General features: G+C 35.2%; 2 protein-coding genes across 2 annotated transcripts; one reads left to right on the plus strand and one right to left on the minus strand.

The window, feature by feature from the left end:
• Window positions 1–1,243: 1,243 nt before the first annotated feature.
• LOC123561813 (PR domain zinc finger protein 5-like) lies at window positions 1,244–6,368 on the minus strand. Its single transcript, XM_045354424.2, has 2 exons — window positions 6,258–6,368; window positions 1,244–3,471 (listed from the first exon to the last, which is right to left on the minus strand). The coding sequence occupies exon 2, from the start codon at window positions 3,461–3,463 to the stop codon at window positions 1,520–1,522; it is 1,944 nt and encodes a 647-aa protein (XP_045210359.2). The 5' UTR covers window positions 3,464–3,471; window positions 6,258–6,368; the 3' UTR covers window positions 1,244–1,519.
• Window positions 6,369–10,966: 4,598 nt separating this feature from the next.
• Window positions 10,967–27,169, plus strand: LOC123563507 (transmembrane protease serine 13-like). The gene is made up of 8 exons (XM_053524233.1): window positions 10,967–10,979; window positions 11,583–11,628; window positions 13,015–13,043; window positions 21,447–21,627; window positions 22,154–22,241; window positions 25,822–25,969; window positions 26,704–26,810; window positions 27,059–27,169. Exons 1-8 carry the CDS (start codon window positions 10,967–10,969, stop codon window positions 27,167–27,169), a joined length of 723 nt encoding a protein of 240 aa, XP_053380208.1.

The following is a 27,169-nucleotide window of genomic DNA, read 5'->3' on the forward strand; positions in this document are numbered from 1 at the left end:
TCAAGTCAAAAGCTTTGATAGTATTAGAAATATTTGACTTTATCAAACATTTTAACCAAAAATTCTAAGTTAAAAAGGGGCATAATTCTGTCAAAATTCAAATCAGAGTGATGGGAATTGTGCCTCCTGGTGTAGACTATGATAATGAATAACTATTTTGAGTTTCAAGTCAAAAGCTTCAATAGTAACAGAGATATTTGACTTTATCAAAAATTTTAACAAAACATTCTAAGTTAAAAAGGGGCATAACTCTGTCAAAATCAATCAGAGTTATGGGGACTGTTTCTCCCGGTGTAGACTTTGATGGCAAATAAGTATTTTAAATATTTTCAAAAAAAGGTTTTTCTTACCGTCAGATTAAAATGTATCATATTAATACGTTTTCTAAAAACATCATTTGGACAACCAGAACTGAAAAGTCAAAATTTAAAATCACATCTTGCGAAAATCTAACGTACATTAAGCGCTCAGTGAACAGAAATAAATGTTAAAGTTTCGTAAAGATACATTAATCGACCAAACCAGGAAACCTATCCACTAAAATTAAAAATTATCCATTCAAATAATTCAGCTCGAAAACCTTTCGATATTTCATTAAAAATTGCATCAATAAACATGCCCATTTAACACATTACCTGGGCTAACCGTGATTATATAACAATATAAAACAACCTAGGACCAGTTTGTAAAACATTCATGCCCTGGAAATTTAATTTTGTATGATGGGACCTTGACCTTTGACCTTTTGAAAGACTTAACAATTTGGTACTCTACTGACCAGAGACACTCATTGTATACAGAATTTCACAACTGTAAACCAAACCATTCTTCAGTTATTGATTGGAACTCATTTTCAGTTTTAAAGTCACTATGACCTTGACGTTTCATCTATTGATCTCTTGAAGAACAGGGGTCATCTACTGCGAGGCAGTCATTTTATTAGGTTTGAAGGTCATAAGCCAAATCATTTTGCATTTAATGATCGGAAACCATTTTCTGTCTGAAAGTCACTGTGATCCTGAGCTAAGAGCTAAAGACCTCTTAACTATTAGGGACCTCTACTGACCACAAGCAATCATCGAATGAAGTTTGACATTTGTAGGCCAAAGCGTTCTCCTGTTGTTGTTGTTGTTGTTGATGTCATTTTCGGAAACCATTTACAGACTGAAGATCAGCAGGGTTGCGTACTTACACGAGGCATTCATTCTTTGGAGTCTGACGGTTGTTGCATTCATTCTTTGCTGAAATGTTTTAGTTATTCAGCGAAAACCATTTTCAGTTTCAATGTAGTGACCTTGACCTTTGGCTCAGTGATCCTAAAACAATAGGGATCATCTGCTTACCAGAGGCGATCATCTTGCGATATTTGAAAACTGGGGCTGAAGTATTCTGAAATAATTTTCAATCTCAAGGTTAATGTGACCTTGATCGTGTACATAAAAGGTCTACCGACTAAGCAAAACTATATATAATTATAACTCTTCTTCAAAGGCTGGTGTGCGTATACCTAAATTCAAGATCATTTTAAACAGTATTCTTGCAAAAAGTCTTTGTAATATTCCAAAAGTAAAGCTCTTTCAGAATCCGACGGCTTTTTATCAACAAACGTCATTTTCTCTGGAGTGTCGCAAGGAGTATCATATTCGCTTTCAGTACAGTTTTTCGTAGAAAGGTCTAAAGGTTTATCATCATCATTAAAGTTATGATTAATTGGTGAATAGCTTCTGATTTTATCCTTCTGAAAGTCTTTCTTGTTAAATGGCTCTTTTCTTTCAATATAGTCTCCGGTAAACATATTTTCACATGTCTTAGGATAGTAATGGTAGACACTGAATGTCCTTTTGCGTGCAGCAGTTTCTGATTTCGATGTCCCTGTATACGCAGTATTTTCTAGATTGTCTTTTTGACTAATGTTGCCGTCATTCGATTCTATTTTTCCTTCGAACTGGCTAGACCGTATTCCGGTTGATCGATTGCTGTCTCGGAAATGATTAGTCGTCTTCAAATGAGGCTCATCATCATGATCCTTTTCAATGCCCTTTCTATCTTGAAGACATGTTAAATTGTTTCTTAAATGTTTCATAACATCATTCACGTTCAATATGCTGTTAAACTGCTCATAGATAGTTTGCTCGGCGACAGTCGGATTATTTGCGTTTCGCATGTGCTGACGATTGTAATGTTTCAACAGCGCGTACTTATCTGGAAATCTTTCTTGGCATTCTACACATCTAAATATGTCCCCAAATTTTAATTGGTCTTCCGGTTCTTTGTGAACACTCTTCATGTGCCTTTCACATCTAGAAAGATAACGAAAACTCAAATGGCAGAAATCACACGGATAGTGACCGGTCCTTGGTTTAACTTTGGAATTTTCACTTGGCGAAGAACTTTTCACCGTTCCATCATTGTAATGATTTAAAACAGAACTGCCATCTGTTGCCTCGTTTGATTCAGCAAAGCCAGTTGCACTACACTTATTTTCTGAAACTTTCTTTGTAGATTTAAGGTCTGTTGCAGTTATTAATGATCTTGATTGTACATGGGCAAATTTTACATGAATGTCAAATTTATGCTTATATTTGAAACGAACACTACATTTTGGACATTTGTATGATCTCTGATCTGACGAAATTCTCTCGAACACATTTTGCCTATGTTCCTGGTGCATGTCATCTATCAGTAATTTGTTCAATACTTTCTGTTCTCCTTGTGACTTTATCTTCTTCAGCACCATCTGCGATTGATCGGAGGAAGTTGATAACATGATGTCATACTTCCGTTTCCGATGGTGTGTCTTCAGAAGCTGTTCCTTCATAATTTCGGTTCTAATTCTGACACTTTCTCTTACGTGTTTATCAATCTGAACTGAATCGGCGTTGTCATTATCTTCAGGGTGGTTTACAGAGGAAGGATTATCAGCTTCCACATTAATCTCTGGGGTCGCAAAATCAGTCCTTTCAAGTCCATCATTTTGCTCACACTTTTCAGAATTGAGATCTTCTGTTTCAACAACTACAGCTTCTTGATTGTCCGGTTCATCTTCCACGCCGATAAAGATAACATTGTCGTTTGTCTCAGCAATCTCTGAATCAGTTTTTGCTGTGTCTGTTACAACAGTATGATCGCATGTATCAACCTGGTGCATAGGAATGTAATAACCACATTTTTCGTTATGAAACGCCAACCGAGTCATGTCAACAAATTTCTTCCCGCATCGTGAACATTTAAAGTCTTTTGCTGCGACGTCATTTTCAGGGACCTGTTGAAAATCGACATAGAACGGACACTTTGTGTAATGATATCTCAGTTTTCTTCTGTTTGAAAACTGCTCACCACAGTTAACACAGGTGCAATTCCATGACACTCCTTTGGTGTCCCACTGTCCACGGCTGTCGTTCTTATAGCCTCCCCTGATCTGGACGTTTATGTCAGTACGCGGAGCGTTAACTGACTCTTGCATTGCGGTATCTGAAAATAGATGATTAACATTTTATTATGAAATTGTGAAATAAATAGACTGTTGCTTAGCATTTCTAAATCTGATTATTTAGTTTTTTATGTTTGTTCATATCACATCCACATTGAGGTATTCTGCACGTTTGATTGACCGGAAGTGATATGGACCTAACGTTATTTATCCGGAAAACCTAGAAATATGCCTGGTAGCCGTTACACGGGTAACATAAATGTCGCCTATCCCGTGTGCTGAACTGTCACCACTGATGTCTTTCTTAAGGTTGATCTCACCAAAAATAGGTTTAAATATAAAATAATTCAAAATAATTAGTAAAATAAGTAATAGTATAAGGACTCCGACGAATATGCCGCGAATTGTAAAAGATAGGGACACATAAATTTTGTTTGTTCATATGACTGCAAATAAGTAAATCTACAAAAATGAAATGTTTCATTAAAATTTACTTTGTGGAACTTTTGCTATACGCCAAAATGTAAACATAAGTGCGATTTTCCAATAGAAGTCTATTGTGAAAATTGACCGGAGGGCCAATTTTTACAAATCGATCTGTCAAAAAATCAGGCAGACGTTCCTGTCTTTTTTATTCCTTCGGATACAATGATTCTTATAAGAATATGGTTTAATAAAATTCTTAATTGTAGATCTTTTTTGTTCCAAACGTGCAGAACTACCTTAAACAGATTTGAGAATTTTTTTAATCACTCTTATCTGTATACAAATGTGTAATACTTAATTAATACTTATTGTTTTTATTTTTCTGACTCACTTTGATGTCTCATTGTCAATACCATTGTAAAAGTTTTCGCGCACTAACTGCGCGTAGTTATACCAAAACATGAAATTAAATGGTAAACGAAAATAGACAATCACAACATAACTGAATATACCTCTACCCACCCGCACCGCCTTAACAACAAGAGATGTCGGAGGATAACAACGCTTGACTTTCACTAAAAAAGTTAAAAGAATGAAAACGGAAGCCCAAAAGGGGGCATAACTTTGTAAAAATTCGAAACGCAGTTATAGAACATGTGCACTGCATGTCAGATCATCACTGTGAAGTTAAATCTATTTCAAGTGATATATTCTGAGATACCAGCTTACATATAAAACTTAACAAAAAATTGCTATGTCAAAAAGGGGCATAACTTTGTCAAAATGTAAAACGCATTTATAGAACCTGTGCATTGCCCGTCTGATTATTACAGTTATCATGTGCGTGAAGTTTTAATCCAATGCAGGATACTGAGATTCTAGGATATGTACAAAATTTAACAACAAAAAAAAAAACAACTAGATATATAGTAAAATGGGAATTACAGTGTAAAATACAGAGTTATGGAACCTAAGCACTGCAGGACACTGGTCAGATTATGATGATGAACTAATGTATGGTGAAGTTTCATACAATTCCCGTAAGTGAATACTGAGATACCAGATAACATGTAAAATACCTCCACAAAATGATTATTAGATTAAATCATTTTGACCTGCTATCGCTGAAAGGATACGTGTTGATCATTAGGATTTGCTGCTTAGTTGAAATATTTGCAAATGAATCATGTGTTCCTAGATGCATATCCAAATCTTTTCTGTCTGTACATTCCGTTCAATTCCGAATTTTTCCATGCACCAAACCTTATTATCTGTACACCGTTTGTCTTTTTTAAAGACATTTCTTGTTCTTGTCTGACAAGAGATTTATAGACCAGCAAATGATGACCATTTAAAGAATGCAAGAGCGACAACATGACAGCACGATAATGACTTGCCCTGCTGTTACAGTGTCTTTTTTGCTCATGCCGATTTGGGTTAGATTCCATTGAATTCCAATGGCAAAAAGTTGTTTTATTTCCGATTTCAAAGCTCAAATTCCCCAAGACTTTTTTGTGTTTTGGCTTTTCAGCCAAGACTGTACCATATTTATCCTGGGAGAGATAATACCAAGGTCCTTACTGGGGCTCAAACCCCGGACCAAGGCCTGCCGGACCTCGTGATCCGTAGGTGGACACTCTAACCACATTGCTAAAGGGCTGGCCAAACAGCAAGGCTGTTGGAAGTGGCATATAAACCTACTATCACTGCACTTCTCCCCTTTTACTTTTCAGAGCTCACCAGCTCTCCAGAAGGACACTGCATCGCATGAGTCCGTCAAAACATCCTAGTCGCCGTTAAAGTATACCCTGAGAGAGAAAATACCAAGATCCTTACTGGGGCTCGAACCCTGGACCTCATGATCTGCAGGCAAACACTCTAACCGAAGTGGCTTATAAACCTATTATCACTACAAACATATGAAACAAAAGGCAATATGTTAAGTTAATACCTTTATGACCACGTTTTCTTAAATCAAACATTTTAATAAAAAACGACCCTTATTGAATAATTCCAGATTAAGACGTTTTTTAAAGACACATTTCCCCCCAAATGTAAATGCCCTGGTCACATTCACAATCAGTAGAAAAAAGTGTGCCGTGTTGTCGTTCTGGAGGGGACACGAACACAACAGTAATAGTAACAACAGCACTACCTGGCAGAAACAAGCCGCCATGGGAACTTGCGAAGTAACATGTCGCATGTACCTTTTCTGTGTTCATGAGACATGTTAAAATAACGCTTTTTTATCGAAAAAAAAATGAAATCTTTAGACAGATTGCTGCAAGAACAATAGCTATTTCAGATGGTAACAAACAACACAAACGGGGTACAATTCAAGGATATGGTTGCACCACAGAAGTATAATAATATGAAAAGTATATATCAAATAGTTATTTACCTTCTATTATCTTTAGACGTGACTCCAAACGTGTATCCAAAGTCAGAGGTGCAATACTTGTGACGTGCACGACTTCAGTTGTGTATTTCGCACATTTTACGGTCAGTTCACAGTTTTAATGGGAACCATGGAAATGATTAAATCAAGTGACAAAATGTCACAAAAGGTGTGAATATAGATTGTCGCGTTTAACAACAATGTTAACAGTGTGTACGACTATCTGTCACTCCTCCGACGGTGTAGATCACATCTTTTGAGTGCCTTAAGCTTTCTGCACATTTTTCTTCAGTCTTAGAGCGGAGACAGTAGTCCGGTGGTAACAAGCCCAATGATGAAACCACAGGTTGTGAGTTCGATTCCCCGCTCTTCCAACTAATAAAAAAATCTAAAATTGCTTAAGATTCCAGTGTATGGCTTGCAATCTCTGACTAAAGTACATCTCCTATTACGCTACGCTTAAGATCTGAGAACGAGCTATTGATAGCCTCGTTCTGGCGACCATTTCGCTAGCCAATCAGAGTTTAACTTACAACATTTTGCAAATCTGTAGTTAGCCTTGATTTTTGATGTTTACAATTCTTGTGTCGTAATCTGTCAGATAGCCGGTTAGCACAGTCGGTAGGCCACTTGCTATAAGCGACGGGCCCCGGGTTCGAGCCCTGGATTGACTGCACATTTTTCTTACTCTTGACATTCGAACAAGTCGTCTGATTGGTTCAAATAAAAATAGATTTGCGAAAATAAAAATAGCAATATTGGAAATCCAAAATATACAGAAGACGAATGTGAATGGGTCATTCTCAGATCTTATACTTCTGGAATTTAGCTTACTCACGGTGCCTATCCATATCGACGGACTCTTAGCAAAATCTGCTATATCGGCGGTTTCTTTGCACCGGTATCGGCTTTTCTTTGCTATATACAATGTCCAGATTGGATGAAGAGGCGAAAAAAACGAGCTGCCATCCATGATAATATGTATGCTGCTCAAAAATAAGTAGAGCACGGAACATTAGAATGACTTTACTATGTATTGCAGCGTTTACTTTTAATTATCAGCCATTTTGCTCGCAAACTCGATGAAATTAATTGATGGTGTACTGACACGGAACACTGATCCGACCTTTTCCACATTCTTTAACGAGTATTTGCTTTGATTTCATACGTATCAAGCGCATTACTTGTATTCATTTTTCAATTTTCGTCCAAAAATACTGACAAATACAGTGTGGGGAATCACGTGACCCAAAATGGTACGGAACACGGAAATCAACATGGCGGATTTTTGACTTTTTTACCAATTTTCAAAGGTAAGTAAAAAATACAGCATCTATTTCATTCGTTTTATAGCGCAGTCTATGCGCATTTTAATGCTCTTTCCAGCAATGTATGTGTCTTGTCTACGTTCTCTCTAGTTTCTGAGTTACCTTCGAGGTTTTGACCGAACCGATGATAATTTTCTGTAAAAACGCAGTGGTACGATACACGTAATTACACTTTGCACACAAAAATCTATGTAATTTGCAGCTTTTCGAACTTGTTTCAATCTGTAACTGTTAGATCTTTATCATAGAGTAACTATGCAAAGTGTTTGTTTATGATTTTTCGCGAATTCTTGCGAAAAATCGACACACTATTGAAATGGTACGTGACACTTGTTATGATACGCAACACGTACTAACTGTTGGCAGTCTGATACGCAACACGTGCATGTGTCACCAACGGCGATTTAACTTCAAATTTGCGTCATAATTAATCTATTAACTATTTCAAACGTGGTTTTCAGTTTTTAAGATCGTTCGGAAGCACTGCAATCATTATTTATGTTTAAAAAGGTCAGCACGCTAAGACTTTCATGTTTCAAAATTACATAAAATATTCATTTTATTTCAGAATGGCGCAGTTTTCTAATCTTGTATACTTTTCTTTTACAGACATGGCCAAACCTAAGAACAAACGGAGTCTGACACTTGCGAAAAAGAAGTGGATTAAGAAGCAAAACAAGAACGTCAATATTAAAGTAACTTTCCAATTGCCGCAATCCGTCAAGAAATCACCAGCGAGAAAACAAACAAAAAGGCTGCTTACGCCATCTAAATCCCCTCTGTACAACATCTCTCCAGCAAATAAAAAATAAAGCGAATTTGGTCAAATTTACAATAACTCCCGATAAAGGTCTTCAAGATCACTTTTTGGACATGTAGAGGAAAACAGTGATACCAGAGACGATGTAGAACACTTCTTAAACACTGAATTATTGTGTGAAGAAATGTGAAGAAATCACATGTTCGATACTGCAAGCAGAAATAGACTTCCTGTGAAAAGAAAACAGGTAACTGTTAGTACACCAAGGAACGCAGTTCAGAAAGGAGCTCTGTGTATAAGGCGGGAGAAGGCTAGGACGAATGAATCTAAAATGCTACCGATGAAGACGATGGGACTGGACTGAGAAGTGCATATGAACGAGAAAAGAAATAGTTCGATATCGATATCAGTACCGAAAATAAAGGGAAGATGATATAAATACAATTGGAGAAAAGAAAAATTATTTGAGTACTTAATGTGAAAGGGAATGTGATATAAATATACACTAATTGAGACGAGGAATTTAATACAAATACGGGAAGTGAAATAGATACTGAGTGAAGAAAGAACCGATGTCTTTAATAGTAAATGGTAGGGAAAATTTGATATATTCAGTAAACAATGTGAAAACAGTGTGATTAAAATCATGGGGCTAAATTTTATGCAAAAGGACATTATGCAGGCCTCCTAGTGAAACCTTTAAAACCTTTAAAAGCCTTTAATTTCAGAGCAAACCTTTAAAACCTTTAAATCTTCTGAAAAAACCTTTAAAACGCCAAATAGCCTGTAATTTTCACTCAAAACCTATATTTTTGTTCCGACTGCTTGCCGTGCCAGTTTAAAGCAAGTAATGGTTATACTATTGTATTTCTTCCCCCCCCCCCCCCCTCCCCTCCCTTTTAAGTGTTGTTATTAGGATACTGCTTGTGTATCTTTCATCTTGAGTTTTTCAGAATGCTGTTGTGTTCACCAGACCACATAATGTAGATGTTTGCAGTAGTGTTCCATGTATTCAGCATAAGGTACCATGGAGCTGAATGCTTGAAATAGTCTGGTGACATGATGTTTACACTATGGTAACAGTGGACAAGGTCTGGTGAAGATACAGCATTCTGAGCAAAGTTGATGTAGACACTACAATGTATTAAACAGGAACCATATACAAAATAGGTGATATAAATGTGCAGTGAAAGTAGGTATACCCATTAAGTTAGGTATGTATATCAATCATAATGTATAATTCAAACAGTATTAGATAATATCAAACATGCCTATTTCTGATATCTGGTTTTAGAGTGTTGGTTTCCATATATAAATTAACATTTTTTTTTAGTAAATACCTATATATATTATGTGTTTTCAACGAGAATTCCGACAAAAATAGCCTTTATCTACTCTTTATTTTTTAATATTTTACACTAAAAGGCCTTTATTTCCATAGATTGGAACCTTTATAAAATCCTTTATTTTTGTTCAGGCCTGCTAGGAGGCCTGCATTATGTGATATAAATTGACATACTGAATGGGAATAGAAAGACTCAATGAAATTGAGAAAAAGAAATTTCTAATGACAGTGTTCTTCTTTGATTTTGTTTTAATTTATTGCTGGAAGCTTTCTGTATAGATTCTGTATAGATAATGAAAATGAGCTTTGACAGCTTTTTTGTCAATTGAAAAAAATGATACGTTCTTTTTTTTTGCACATGTTTTTGTGACATAATTTTGTTTAATTATGTTTTTAATTGCAATAAAGAAGTAACCGAACTGTTATTCAAGTTTCTAATCACTGTGAAATTGAAAAGATAGAGGGTTTATGTTATAGCCCCACTAATGCCAGCCTTTTATATGAGAAAGCCTCTTTCCGCTCGTAAGTATCTGGAATACTGTTTCAATGGACAATATAGCCACCAAAAACAAAGTCAGTTTAAATTATTATAATTATTTATTAATTGTTCATCTTTTGAACGTATATATAACATACTTATTTAACCTGAACTCCTGTTTAAATCACACTTTACTCACACATAAATAATACTTGAGCAAATTGCAAGTGTATAAAGATATATATACATGTATATACATACGGATATACAAAACTGAAACTAGAAACAACGTCAAAATGCCAACTATTAACATAGTAACACAAAATCCATAAAATCGCGAGTAGAGTATTATGAAACAATTACAGATATACCAAGACGATTTATTCGCTCCAAAAATATCACACAGACTCATGGGGTCTGAAAAACATACCCTCTTGGCCAGACCCCCATATTAGATACGCCCATATACAGTATTGTACATCCCGAGACATAAAACAATCGTACATAATATAAAAGCTCACCCAGTTCGCAAACATGGTGTGGTGGGTGAACTTTTTAAAACGTGATCCGATCAAGACTATTTATTTTGTATGATTGTTTTATGTCTCGGGATGTACCATAACGTTAAAAGATACTGTACAGGGGGTAGCAGATAATGTTGGCCTGGCCAAGGGGGATAGGTTTACCAGACCCCATATACAAAATGTAGTCTAGTATTTTTTGCAATGATACTAAAAAAAAAAACACAACGTTTTCTGTTAAATGTTTCCATGAAAAAACTATCGAAACCATCGACTAAAAATGCGTCAGAAAGGTATATAGTAACATTTATTTAGAGTTCAATAATTAGTTCAAATTTTAGATGATGTTATTTGTTACTAAATGTTATGAACACTAGCAAATCTGGTACGGCAAAGTTTATCAAAGATGTTTAGGGTGATGTCAGCCCTAGATCTGACATTCCCAATACGTTCTCTTCCCTATTTTTGTATCCGCTCATAAAACGAATAAACCGTCCTCCAAACATTCGCCAGCCAAGTTTCCAAAACATTTTAGTTTTGTTCGAGTATCTCATTTGTGTTGTATTAGTGCACCCACACCAACAAACAACTTCCATCCACGAAACAAAATGCTATACTGTTCACTGGGATTTTTTATCTTTCGCCATTTTTAGAATTTTTTATCATTACTTCATCAAGTCCATCTTCCTCTTACAATACCGAGAAAACTTCTGACAATAAATTTCATTAATTCCTTCATCAGTCACATCAACGGGGACTACATTGTCTGTATTATGCAACTCTTCACACTTGCAATCCGGTGTTTAAGAAGTGCTCTACATCGTCTTCTTGTTTTCGGTGCTTCCGAGGGATCTACTTTCCAGATTTTATTTCCATATCACTGCTTTCCTCTACAGGTCCAAAAAGTGATCTTGAAGACTTTAACTTCAATCGAGAGTTATTGTATGTTTGTTTTTTGGAAGCGAAAGGTGACCTAAATGACTTTATTCTTCAGTTTGCTGGATATAAGTTGTAGAGGGGATTCATATGGCTTAAGCAGTCTTTTTGTTTGTTTTCTCGCTGGTGATTTCCTGGCGCATTGCGGCAAATGGAAAGTTATTTTGATACTGATATTCTTGTTTTGCTTCTTTATCCATTTCTTTTTCCCAAGTGTCAGACTCCGTTTTTTCTTAGGTTTGGCCATGTCTGTAGAAGAGAAGTATACAAGATTAGAAAACTAAACAACTGCGCATTTTTGAAATAAGATAAATAGATATTTTATGTAATTTTGAAACATGAAAGTCATAGCGTGTTGACCTTTTTAAACATAAATAAAGATTGCAGTCTTCTGAACGATCTTAAAAACTGAAAACCACGTTTGAAATAGTTCAATAAATTAATTATGACGCAAATTTGAAGTTGAATCGCCGTTGGTGACACATGCACGTGTTGCGTATCAGACTGCCAACAGTTAGTACGTGTTGCGTATCATAGCAAGTGTCACGTACCATTTCAATAGTGTGTCGATTTTTCGCAAGAATTCACGAAAAATCATAAAGAAACACTGTGCATGGTTACTATATGATAAAGATCTAACAGTTACAGATTGAAACAAGTACGAAAAGCTGCAAATTACATAGATTTTTGTGTGCAAAGAGTAAGTACGTGTATCGTACCATTGCGTTTTTACAGAAAATTATCATCGGTTCGGTCAAAACCTGGAAGGTAACTCAGAAACTAGAGAGAACGTAGACAAGACACATACATTGCTGGAAAGAGCATTAAAATGCGCATAGACTGCGCTATAACAAGAGTAAAATAGATGCTGTAGTTTTTACTTATCTTTGAAAATTGGTAAAAAGTCAAAAATCCGCCATGTTGATTTCCGTGTTCCGTACCATTTTGGGTCACGTGATTCCCCACACTGTTTTTTGATGCACAGGCAGGCTCTCTGCATTACGCACAGCCAAGCTCTACGCTATAATGTCTATTTGGACACGTTATAGCTTAATTCATTTGGTGTGTAAATCTGACTTTTTATAACTGTCAACCATCACACCTTACTAGTATTTTAAAATGTCAAAAATCAAGCTGATAGGGCAGATTAAAATTTCGGATGTTCAAACCCTTACACGCACGGATCGTTTAATAAAATATATACTAAATATCTGTTTGTGTATTGCTACAAACAGCCGATCTACACCAAGAAAAGCCTATTTTGAAAAGTTGTTTTTCCTCTAAAATTTCTTTCACCAGTGTCAGTTTCAGTTATTATACGAGTGTAGAATTAAAGCTGCTTTTTTTGTTAAGTTATTTTTTTTTATCTTTATTGTGTGTTTTCTTTTTCAGGTATCACAGACTGCAGGTTTTTAAAAATGGTAAGTTTTTATTGTTAATAGGGTCGATATCAATATTTTCATACTTGTACGAACTTCACAAATTTATATTGATAGTCTAAACGGTTCACCATATCTACATTTCTTTTGATAAAACAGGCTGTTATGTGTAATAGGAATAGCAAATGCAAATATAAAACCATATTTTGTATGGCAGAATCAGGATTCGAACGCTTTCCGTACGGCAATGTCGCATGGGAATGTCAGAAAAGCAAATACATACTATACATTATATTGTTTAATTCAAATAAGGTTTCAGAACACAAGAAATATGATATGCAGTTCAAAGATGTAAATGCTAAAGTCATTTTTAAACGGCTCTGTCGGGCTCTGCGCGGCATATGAGGTCGGACGAGCACCGGTCTTTTCAGTCATAATAAAAACTGCCCATTATTGTGCCAGGGTGGGTACCTACGGGGTTCGGGCGGCTTGATTTTAAAATAAACGAGAGTTCTCCTCGTGTATTTTGTACAAGTAAGAAAATATTGATATCGAGCCTATTAACAGTAAAACAACTTGTAAACCATTTTCAAAAACCTGCACAATCTGTGTTGTCTGGAAAAAACACACACAGGAAAAATAAAAAAGCAGCTTTAATTTTACACCCGTAGAACATTTGAAACCTACACTGGTGAAAGAAAGTTTAGAGGAAAAACTCAGTAGCTTTTTTGGTGTCAGGTGTTCATAGCACTACACAAACAGAATTTTTTGTGAAAAGCGTGCATGTATGGGGTTTGAACATCCGAAATTTAAATGTGCCCTGTGACTTTTCAGACGTCTTCAGGATTCCTTTACATCTAAATATAAAAAAGGTTACTTCAAGGTAAATCTTCTAAGTATTTTAATATAGTAATAATATGGGTCGTTAGTAAACTTATTTTCAGCTTTGTTTTTGACGTTTGAAATAAAAAGTCAGATCTACACACCAATGAATTAAGCTATAACGTGTCCAAGAGTCATTATATTAGCACAGAGCTTGCCTGTGCGTAATGCAGAGAGCCTGCCTGTGCATCAAAAAACTGGTGTGCAGAGAGACCGCCGGTGCCCCGACAAAACCGAAAGTAAGGGGTTTTGAAGAATTCCATTTACTTTTCAACCTATTTGTCAGTATTTTTTGGAAGATTATTGAAAAATGAGTACAATGATGCGCTTGATACGTATGATATCAAAGCAAAAACTCGTTAAAGACTGTGGAAAAGATCGGGCTAGATTTCCATGTCAGCACACCATCAACTAATATCATCGACTTTGCAAGAAAAATGGCTGATAATTAAAAAGTAAACACTACAATACATAGTAAAGACATTCTAATGTTCCGTGCGCTACTTATTTTTGAGCAGCATACCTCTTATCATGGATGACTGCTCGATTTTTCGACTCATTTATTGACCTGGACATTGTTTATAGCAAAGGAAAGCCGGTACCGACGCAAAGAAACCGCCGATATAGCAAATTTCGCTAAGAGTCCGCCTATATGGATAGGCACCGTGTTACTGGTTCGTGTCGTAAATTCGACCATATCGTAAATATTCGGCCACCCACTTTAAATCTTTTTTGTCGAACCAGATGCTTGAGAACGCATCTGTGTCATCACAAGCACTTGCGTTAGCAACAAAGTCGACAAAACCAACAAGTTTATGTGAGTAGTAAACAAGTTGTCCTTCCCTTAAGGAGGTAGGATACCTTGTTACAAGGGTAAATTCATATTAGTTGAACCGCAGCATCTTTTTGTATTTCGTGTAATATGAAGTTTTAACTGCTACAATCTCAATTTCGTTTGTCTTTCCCTTCAAGTTCAATTTTTATCCAGGTTTGAAGAACATGACCCTCCAAAGGTATTTCATATTGAAAGAAGAAGGAAAATACGGATATTTAACACTTTTCAGTGTATTTTAGTGTCATTGATATCCGTAGAAGTCTGCATAATTGATAATTTTACTGATATGCACGTTATCTTTCTAATATAAGCTTAAAATGTATATGTCGCGGGGCTCGTGTTTCCATGGTAACGCATTTTCTCTCATTTTTAAACAACTATGTATAAAAATAGGGGTTTTCGACGGCTTCAGTGCCATTGTGTTAATGACCAACATGAAATATTTGGGTAATATTAAAAGCAAAATACCAAGCACTTTACATGGTACCCTATTTTTCTTAAATTTTAAAGTAACCATGGCAACAGAGATGTTTAAAATAGCTTATATCTTGCTGTTTGTCGTAATTTCTTTAAAAAAAAATATTGAATAAGATTATCTTTCTAGTTGATGTAGCTTTAAAACATATTATTTCTAACGTAGGTTACATTTTCGTGTTATTTGCATTTATTCAAACAAATTTCACAGCTTAGAATACGTACAGCAGTACCCCTCGTCTGCCATTTTTCATGGAAAAATCGTTCAGCGTTCTGCTATTATTCTCATGGATATTGTTGAAATGAAAATAAAAAGCCGAAGCTGTGTTTCTTAAATAGACCAGTGTCAAAGCTTTTGAATTTTACATTTAGATACATAGGTCACGGGCTTCGTTTCAATGGTAACATCAATTCAATTCAAGAAACCACAATTTTCTACTGAAATTTGAACAATTTTAGATCTTAGTTTTAGTATGTAAGTAACAAATTATCAATGGAACCTAAAAAATAGGTATTACAAATCAAACTGCTAGACTTTTTATTTGAAAATGGCCGTAACAAGTAACCTTTCACCCAACTATTTTCCAAATAACATTGGTTGCCATCATCCATTTTCTTACATTCTGCATAACATTTCAATATAACTACATAAAAGAAGCAAAATATTGATTATTATTCAGAGCAAAAGACTCATAAAAATATTTCAGCAAATAATGGTTATTTGAAAATAGTTAAAATAAAGAAAATGTATAGAATTACGTACTTTCAAGATAAAAGCTATTATTTTTGCGCGGTTACTGACACGTAACGTCATGACGTCAATGACGTCATTTTAAGGCAACATTGTTTTGAAGCGTTTCTGCGGCAATTTATTCATTATTTCTGCATTATTAAACCATAAAGCATCAGATCGAAGACAAATTCATGATTTGTTTTCAGAAGAATGAATATACAAACACATTTAGTTTGTCGTAAACGTCGTCGTAAATCGTCACATTAGCTTCCGGTTGGACATGCGCACATACAAATATGAAGGTAACCTACCTCCTTAAGTTCTGTATTCTAAATAGCAAATATTTTGTCTCGCGGGTTGCGTGACGTCATCGCACGCTCTCGTTTATGCTGAGGACCGGCAAGGGTTAATTCAAATCTAAACTTTATAACACGAAAAGAACATGCGTTAACTAGCATAAAAGGCGTTAAAACCAAGTAAATGAATATTTTGTCCCTCAACGTCATTGAATTTCCATGTCTACGTTGTTTTCTTTTTTTTTTCACGTTGATGTCATTTCCTTTTGAATTATCCGTTTTTGGGCCGTAATACGTTTATGCTTTGTCACGGAACGCGCAAATATAAAAAAGGTGTTATAGCAGCACGTGAGCACGAGAATCTCTACTCTCCTGTTAAAACACACCCGAAAAGTGACAAAAAACAGCAGTTTTATGCTAGAATGTGTGATAAACAGTGACGTAAAAAATAAACTACGTCATGCTGGTGTGAGAATGATGACAGGCGCTTTTTAAATCCCTGTTGGCAAATATTTCCCACGAGGTATGCTATTGAAAATTGATTGCAGTTTGTTGAAAAAAGAACGATTTTGGCTGAAGCATCGATTTATTTCCAAGAAAATGTTGAAAATATAGCCAACTAAATTACTTATGTTAAGAAAGTGGCCGAATATTTACAACCTATATAAGGTAAAATGTGGAGGCTAAACCTGCTGTTATTTTAAGCGCGGTTTTATTGTTTACCATACTGTAAACGGCCGTTAATGATAACAATCAATGTTGCTTGTATTAAAGCACATATGGTGGAAATTTTGTACAAATCAATTGTATAAAAAAAGAAATATTTATGAAAAAACTGCAAAAGTGGCCGAATTTACGACTCGAACCAGTATATTCTTTTTTTATACTATCATCCCCATGAATAAAATACTAATTGTTTTTAAGAGGAGTCGTGTATATACAATGTATGTCGCTACTGTGAAAAAAGCGCATGTACGCACGTACAATCTTAACCCGTATCATGCTGGACACGATTGGTTATACCTTTGCGACAGGTGTAGATCATGATCAGCCTGCACATCCGTGCACTGTTTGTCATTCAATCAGTATCTTTTTGGTAAGCACCCCTTTTATCAGTTAATAGTACTGTCCAAATAGAAAGATGGAGACATTTATTAGAACTTTAGCATGGTAAGGGTTAAGTCTAGTGTACATCGTCGATGCATTACCCGGCACGAGTCCCCACCCGGCACACAAAACAGAAACAGACATTTTGGCATGGACTGCTGACAAAGTTTAATTACCATATATATCCTTTTAAGCGTGATTTGCATAAAACACTGTCTAATTCAGCATGGTATCTGAGTGTCACAACGGAATAATATGATTTTTTAGGAGTGCATATTTGGTATAAACGTTTTCAGATGTTAAGAACTTAAGGTAGTTCTGTAAGTTTGGATCTTTTTATTCTGCAATGTAGAATTAGATAAAACATTGTATTGTCTTAAAATTAGCTTGAAATGTGCGTGTCTCTTTATTTATGAATAATTATGTTGAAAACAAACATACGGGCTCTTACATTTTAGTTCACCATATGATAGTCTTGGAAAATTTTCATTAAAATCTGCTTTGTAGAAAAAAGTCTTTTTGCAAAAATGTCATCAATGTTGTGATTTTCTTATTGGATTCAGTTATAAAATATTTTCAAATGGTTCCAGTTCATTGAAGATAGGGTCTTTTTGGTTTAAGACTTCAAAAATCTTCTCTACAGCTTTGACATTTAGCATGTGATATAAGGGTTTGACTCTCTGCCATGACTGTCCGAATTAATGCCCTAAGGCCACGCCCCTGTGTGTTACATGTACTTACTATAGGCTTATATTATAAACAATATTCTTCTTTGAATGCATAATAGCTAGAGCCTTGATATTTGGCGTGTGATATCAGAGTTTTACTTTCTATCGTAATTGTTCAAAATATTGCCCTAGGTTCAAAAATGTGTGTGACCTGTATATCAACTCTGTAGTTGTACCATTACGTTATACAAACACACTTGAAGCCTTGTACACAGGTGAGCGCTTTAGGGTCAATGACTCCCTTGTCCTTTATTATTTCTCCCATAATCTTCGCCGTCTGTTAGCGATTATTAACCATCTGTGAATCGTTGACTTAGCACTGGTATGACGTATGTTTCATTAATACATAAATTTCAATATGTGGTTGCTAGAATCTTGTCGTGCACTACAAACAGCAATGCACACCTAGTATAGATTAAACATAATTTCCTTTCGCCTCAAACGTCCGAATGACGGAATACTTTCGATGCATGTCACTAGATGTCTAACCTCTGTGTCCCCCTCCCTACAAACAAGCATATCAGAATGAGATTTAAAGGAGGAAGTGGTTATGGTTATCTTAACCGGACTTGACGTAAATATTAGTCAATGTTACAACATCAGTTTAGTCAACAGTCTTTTTGCAGACAGATGTTTTAACAGAAAGTTAGGAAATGTCAAGCTATTTTAATTATGTCGTTTTGATAAAGGCCTAAAGGCCAACACGTAACAAAAAAAATTGAATGAAATTAAGATTACGTAGAAGCTATGTGTGAAGAAATAAATCATTTCTCGCTAAAATACAGAAACTTGGTGTTTCAGTGCATTACATAAAACGAGTAAAATCTGTAAATTTGAATGTACCAAGTATAAACAAGAAATATCTTTAAAAAAGATGGTCGGCGTGATGTAACTGAAGCACAAGTTATATATGGGCAGAAACCTGTATTTTAAATCTTTTGATAATGTTGAAAGGGGCCGCTGTGAAGTTTTGTATAAATGAGGACAGTAGTTCTGAAGAAGACTGTGTTTAGAAATTGTGGAGGGACACACGAAAGACACCAAACAATCACAAAAGCTCACTTTGAGCCTTTGGTTCTTAAAAGATGGTAACAGTAAGCAAACAATATTGAAATACGTTCTATACTTTATTTTTGGAATTGGTGGAAGCGACATGAACCCTTACCCTCCTTCAGCTTATTATCAAATTTGTCTATCATTCAGAATATGTTCAGTACCGGAAAGATTAATTTAAAATTTAGAGTCTAAAATTTAACAGTATCGGACATGTTGTTGCAGGTTAGTAATGATTTGCACTGGTAAATTGTTGCTGTAATGCAGGGTAAGAGTTAATGACTGTATAAAAGAAATAACCTTTTTGTAAAACAAAACTTAAAGAAAGGAAACTTAACAAAACAGAAATAACTTAACAAGAAAACTTAACAAAACGGAAATATGTCCGGATGAGCAGATGAATATTTGGTTACGCACTCCTGTTCAAGTGGTACGCATACAACCCGATGGTGCTGTACTTATAGAGGTTATAGATGACGAACGCGTTGTCATCTCACTCAGTGTCACATATGACTGAGAGTGAAGCATTTTCAGCCTTTCCTCCAATCAGCGCCACTCTTACAAAATCTCCCATTATGGCTGAAAAATACCGAGAATACCTTACCAAGCAATCCGACTGGTACATTATTCAGGCGGCATAAGGTCATACGAGGTCATAAAATCGTGCTTAATACGGCACGCCGAAAAAAAATCATATTTAGTTCTATGGCAATTTTTTTCGGCATTTCTTTTAAATATCTTAACTTGAGTGTGATACGCAGACCAACAATTATAACTTTGACATAACATATCATATCATCAATTTTAAAAAAATACGTGCGTTAGACAATACAATTAGAAAAATGACACATCATATCGCAAGTGTCCGATGTTTGCTTAAGGAAAAAGCAGTCTTCGTTTTAATTAAATATTGAACTGTTTTTTTTAAACCGAACTGCAGATCGATCCCGATAATATATATATTGCTTAAGGATGAAAATCATTTGATCAAATCTTAACAATTTCTGTTTAAAAGTGAAAAACACCAGCTGTACAAAGCAGAAGTATAACGAACATCATACCATCGTACTGAAAATGATTTGGAGTACCTTTCTTGTTATGGCGTACTGCAAGTGTAGATTTTTCTCTTTATATGTTTTGCAATTATTTATAAAGGACATTTGTTTGCCAGTGTAAAAGTATCGAAATACAACATGCACTTAAATGGAATGAAAACCAGTTGTAATATTTTGCACGAGTGAAAGATACGGTGTTTTAATTACGGTAGGTCGATTGATATACCCAGATGCCCGCATATGTCTTAAACATTGCTAGAAGGAGGCCAGGGGCCGTACACCACAACTAAAAAGTCACCATATGATCCAAACTGCGTAAAACCGATCAAATCAATATAATCGATCAGACCATTTTAATGGTTGTTACTTATATTTGTAAGCGTTTTAAAAATATTTCATACTTTATAAATGTTCATTGTTTGTTTTGATGCAATTCTTGAAAAGTTGTTGTTCCTGTATAAAATATTTTCCGTCAGATATGTCATCACCAGCTTCTTCACGTTTGTTTCACACGTAAAACACGAAGGTGAAAATTGATACCCATTTATTATACATAATAAGTATAACTTGATTCTATATGAAAGTCACCGTCCAGCCTAACAAAAAGCTGAAAACTGAAAACTGAAAACACTACTAAAACCGTTATAATACGGCAGTTTGAAGTTTAAGGATAGCTAACCGTGGGGATAGCTTATAGTGTTTATGTCACTTACACACTGCTGAAATCTTTATTTAGCAAATATACCCCTTTGAATATATTAGTTTTACCGCATTTTTGAGATTTATGTGTACAACAAAATAGTGCCTTTCAATCTCGGAAACGGAAGAGAAAGTATTTTTTTCAGAATTGAGGAAAATACAGTTCAAATAAATACACAAAATCCACCATTTTGTTTAAAGCTGCCGTTGACCAAAAATGGCTCCCAGTTCGATAAAATTTTAAAATGCATATATCTTTCACATTTTCCGGCGATTTTGAAAATTCTTACAGTGCCCGAAGGTAGTGGCCCCATAATATAGTGACCCCATAATGTAGTGGCACCATAATGTAGTGGCCCCATAATGTAGTGGCACAATAATGTAGTAGCCCCATAATGTAGTGGCACCATAGTTACATTAACGGCCGAATAATACCGAAGTAGGATACGGAGATTACGTAATCGCATGGAAATTGCCGAGTGTCATCACGGGTCCAAAGCCTTAAAAATATAAGATCTTTTGTACGCGATGAGCATTAGAACAACACTGCATTTCTCTTGAAATGTCCTGATATTTTCCACAGGTGTCATTGTGTCTTCAAAGCGATCTGATGTAGTGTCTGGGAGAATAAAAGGGGGCCTGGATGTGGTAAAAGGTGACCTGTCCTTCATTACAAAAATAACGAAGAATGGAAAACACGTATGTAACGGTGCCCATGTTGACAGGAGGTGGCTGTTAACTGTTAGAGACTGCATCAATGAAAAGTAAGTAAAATGTATGACGTCAAAGTTTATAAAAGCGCCATCTTGTGCACAAAAATAACCAAATGATATAAGTCACACTACCCGAAATGCGTACCGTTTCACCCAGACGACAGCGTAAATAAAACAGAAACAGTGGCTCTTCTGTGATCCATTCCTCCGTGCTACAGACAATCCAATGTACCTTTTTGGCTCCGTTCGAGTACAGATGAATCTTAGGTGCGGCCTATCAACAAAGTAGGTTTTCGTTTAGGGGCCGTTATCAGATACTTTTAGACGAACAATTATTTACATATTCTATATGAAATGCACTTATTGAATAGTTTATCGGTAAATAGTCTGGAATTGAGAAGATCCTACCAGGATTCACTTTTTGTCTACATGAATGTCAAAATTTACATATACAGTCATGTATTATGTAATAAGAGTAACAGCGCAGTTGTATCTCGAATAAATACACGGGTTAGACAGACCAAGATAATGCACTTTCCTTTCAATGATAAGCCCACAAATATCCGATTTATTTCAGACGTTTGAGTCAATACAAGGTTTATTTCAAGCCTATGGATTCTAAAACAGTCCCGATGAATCTCGTGCGGACTATACGAAAGATCGTGGTACGTGTTGCAATTTTTACATGTCTTAACAGCTTCAGGTGACATAGATTATTAAATGAGTTAAATATAATAATGAAATGTGAGACTGACTATCAAACGAGCTGAAACGAGTTGAAGAAATTAATAGAATGCGAGGCTCTGCGAAGCTTTTTATCATTTTTATTCAACGAATTTAATAAATTCAATGCAGATAGACACAAATGTAATACTCTTTTTTATATAAAATGTCAGCTTTCTTGCTGAAACATCGAATTATCTTCTTTCTTTACCTACTACAAAGAAGTTAATTCTACCAACGTCTTCTATGTATACATGAAATGACGTCAACGTGAAACTGTTATTAAGGAGGTAGTTACCAGGGTAAATTCAAATTAGCTGAACCGTAACAATTTATTGTTTTTCGTGTAATTTAATGTTTTAGCTGCTACAATCACAAGTCCGTATATCTCTGTCCCTTTAAGTTCAAATTTTATTCAGGCTTGAAGTACATGACCCTATAAAGGTATTTTATATTGAAAGAAGAAGAAAAATACGGATACGCGTTCAGTGTATTTCGGTTTCACTGTTATTCGTACAAGTCTGCGTAGTTGTTTATTTTACTAGTATGCGCGTTAGTTTTTCTAATACAAGCTTAAAATGTATATGTCGCGGGGATCGTGTTTCCATGGTAACGCATTTCCTCTCATTTTAAACAACTATTTATGAGAACAGGTTTTCGACGGCTTCAGTGCCTTTCTGTTAATGGAAAATTATGGTAATATTATTAGCAGAATACCAAACGCTTTACATGGTACCCTATTTATCTTAATCTTTAAAGTAACCATGGCGACAGAGATGTCCAAGATATCTTATATCTTGCTTTTTATCGTAATTTCTTAGGAAAACATTATTAAACAAAATTACCTTTCTCGTTCAATGTCCAAAATATTTTATTCGTAAAGTAAGGACAGCATTGCCGCTCGTCGGATATTTTTTAATGGAAAAATCATTGTGCTTGCAATTATTATTCTCATGGATAGTGTTGAAATACAGATAAAATGTCAACGCTTTGAATTTTACATTTAGATATATAGGTTACGGGATTCGTTTCCATGGTAACATTAATTTAATTTAAAAAATCACTATTTTCTACTAAAGTTTGAACAATTTTAGAGCATAGTTTCAGTAAATATTAGTACCAAATTATCAATGGAAGTGAAGAAATGGGTATTACAAGTCAAACTGCTGTTTGAAAATTGGCTGTAATAAGTAACCTTTCACCCAACTATATTCCCAATAACTATCATCCATTTTCTTAAATTCCGCATAACATTTCAATATAACTACATAAAAGCCGCAATATATTGATCATTATTCCGAGCGAAAGACTCATAAAAATATTTTGGCAAATAATATTTGTTTAGAAATAGTTCAAATAAAATAATGCTCAGAATAACGTACTTTAAAGAGTTTTAAATTTTGAGGGGTAACTGACTCGTAACGTCATTTTAGGGCAACAATGTTTTGTAGCGTTTCTGCAGTAATTCATTCATTATTCCAGCATTAACAAACCATTAAGCATCAGATCAGGGACAGGATAATGAATTATTTTAAGAAGAATAAATATACAAACACATTTAGTTTGTCGTAAACCTTGTCGTAAATTGTCACGTTAGTTTCCGGTTGAGCATGCGCACACGCTTGTGAATGTTAAGGTTACAACACACTAATTAGTGTCTGTATGCCTATAAAAAAAACTTTTTTCTCTAAGATTGTGCCAGTTTCATTTGAAATGTACAAGCAACTTAAATGCATGAAAAAGTACAAGGTTTTAGCTTGATACCAACAGTTTCTAAGGTTTCATGGCATTTTCAGTGAACGTAAGACAACGCATCAAATTTTGCCAAAAATAGCTGTCGTGACATAACTTTCTATCAGTTATCGTAACTGTAACCTAGTTTTGCCCTGTGTTGTAATTTTCTACTCTGATCTGCATACAAATTACCCATTTAAACTGTTAAATATGTTCAATTTTACCTCTGACTGCCTTTAGGCTACAAATATGCAGTTTTCGAACAAAATACACCCAAAACAGTGAAAATGAGACATGTTTGTGTTTTATCAATATTTACAGCAAAATTGCAATAAATCTGTCATTTTCTATCAAATTCTGACCAAAGTAGCCCAGTTACACCTTCATCTGGCCAGATTTCAATGTTTGTCAATGTTCCCTTATAGATTACAACACACTATATAGCTGTTCATTTTTATTCTATATAAAACTGACATATTTCCAGTTGCTGAAGCACACATCAGGACCCATTTTAAATGTCTGTAACTTACATTTTCTTGAAGAATATTGTCAATGCTGAATAATTTCAGTCAAACACACAAACTGCTTAATCAGCTAAAAAAAGAGACTCCAAATTGTAGTGGTGGTGTATGATCTAAGTGTTCATGACAAATTCTGTCATGTTATCATTTCATTATGAAAATGCTACCTACATGTCAAGCATAGACCTGTCATGTGATTTCAGCAAAGAAAATGCAAAGAGAATAAGGAAAATAGCTCTACAGAGTAAAAAATATACTGAGGACTATTTGAATCCGCCTTTATGCGATACCATTTTTTTTTTCACGCCATTTTCCTATTTAGTGTCAGTATGCCTTAAGGTATACTACCTCCATATTTATGTTATAGTTTATCTCTCCCATACGCAATCCTGATAGGGACATTGCATTTTCGCCCCTCGTCTTTTTGCAGGTGCACTAGAAAAAAAATCGCGTTAAATTATTGCATCTTTGTTTGTTGTTTTTTTGTTGTTGTTTTTTTTTTTTTTCAAAAAATGAATGGATATTCTATTAAATTTAAATTGGAAAATCGGAAAAATAAACGCGAGATTAAACTTTTTGTTCTGCGCACTTTTTTCACAAACGTCGGTGGAAGAAAAAAACACACGGAATTTTATGGTAGAATCTCGCGGTTTTTTTTTTTTTTTCAGACGAACCAATGATCCCGGACTTATTTTCAGACACTATCGTAAGTTCTGGATCATTGAGTCGACTGACAAAAATGCGATATTCTACCATAAAATATCGAATTTTTTCACCACCGACCTTTTTCTTTCATTGACAAATCGAGGGTTCAACGCAATAAGGGCGTATCTACATATAATAACTATATGCAGATACGCCCTTATTGCGTTGAACCCTCGAAATGAAAATTATGACTTAATTCTAAAGCAAATCCATTTATTGATTTAAATGACTAATGGTGTTGGCTCTGCTATGCATGCAGAAATTATCACGATTCGGCGAATCAAACGAATAAAGAACTCTTTATGTTAAGAGTTATTTGGTGAGAACAAAGTTCTCTTATCAGGGAAGCGATGGTCTAGTGGATAAGGTGTCGGCCGCTCAATCCAGGGGTCGTGGGTTCGAGCCCGACTGGGGTCAAGACCATGACTTCTCATATGACACCAGTACTGGTTTTTCCAGGAAGCGGACTCGAGAGTGAAATTACAGTAAGCTTTAAGCTTTCATCACAATCGAGCTAAACAAATTAGTGTAAACTAACAAAGTTCTATTAATTACTTTTTAGGTACCAAGCACTGGGCCCCAGGACATAGTTCTTGCTAGGCTTAACAAAAAGCTTAAAAGAAAGGAGGACAATGTACGACCATTTGATCGTTTTAGTTTTCAAGAAATTGAACCAAAGTTAATAAGATGCAAAACAGTTGGATTTTCTCGTAAGAACAAAAAATGCCTTCTTCTCTTTTATCTTTATTTCTGGTCCTGGATCATGATATTTTTGATACTGCAGTATCGTTTCTAAGACAACGTCTCTACCACTAAAACTTCACTATGAGGCTGTCATATCAAAGAAAAATAATCGATACAGGGTGTTCCAGGTCTGCACCTTCTAATGAACAAGTGAAACAACAAATGTTCATATAACATTCCTGTGGTATTGGTGAAATGTGATGCTGGACTGTGATGCAACAGTCCGTGTTTAAATACGTTGTAATTGTTTAAAGGTAACCAGTTTGGAATGAGCTATCAACATTCATTTCAAAAGCAAAATAATGCTGAGCGGAGTAATTGTCAGTACAGTAAAACCTGCTCTAAAGACCACCTCCAGATAAAGCCCCCTTCTATATAACCTGCTTATAAGGACCATAATTTTTTCTTCCAGTTTAACTAATAATAGTGTAAAGGGTTTAGCTGTGTTAAAGTTCACCTCCAAATAAAAGTCACGTCTATAAAACCTGCTTATAAAGACCATTGTTTTCTCTTCCCGTGTGTTGATAGACCGCCTGTCAACAAAGACCACTTTTTCGTCTTTACAGACAGGGTTGAAAACACATACATAATATAATTTTGTCAATTTTTGAAGGGATAGCGCTGAGACCCGTGTTGGGTTCTTTATACTGAAGTTGAATTGCAAAATGTATGTATAGATAAATTATTATTTTACGTTCAGCAAATGGAAAACTTCTCAATGAAATTGACATCACCACCGACTCAGCCGAGAGGTGCCGCGTTACGAGCGAAACAGACACTTGTCCTTTTGACATTGTTGGTGGCAAGGTTTGTAAGGTAAATAACGTGATATTTTTTTGTAGTCAGATACCTGATTTATAGATTTATTTATCAATTGGTCAGTTTCAAGATTGTGCTTGGTAACAGCCAGTCATACCCGTACATGGGTGCTCTAAGGACCTTGTTAAGGCTGTATATGCGCCTACTTTTTCGAGATAAGACAAATTCAACATGTTTTAAAATAGTAGATAATTCATGTAATATATATCTGCATTCTTGTCAACTTACTTTTTCAGGAAGATAATGGGTCACCTATCATTTGTAAACTGGATGTTACTAATGACAAAAAATGGTACCTGGCGGGTCTCACCGCAATTGACAATGGCTGTGTAAAGCTGCCAACATAA

This window comes from Mercenaria mercenaria, chromosome 15 (assembly GCF_021730395.1).
Source record: "Mercenaria mercenaria strain notata chromosome 15, MADL_Memer_1, whole genome shotgun sequence".
NCBI lineage: Eukaryota > Metazoa > Mollusca > Bivalvia > Venerida > Veneridae > Mercenaria > Mercenaria mercenaria.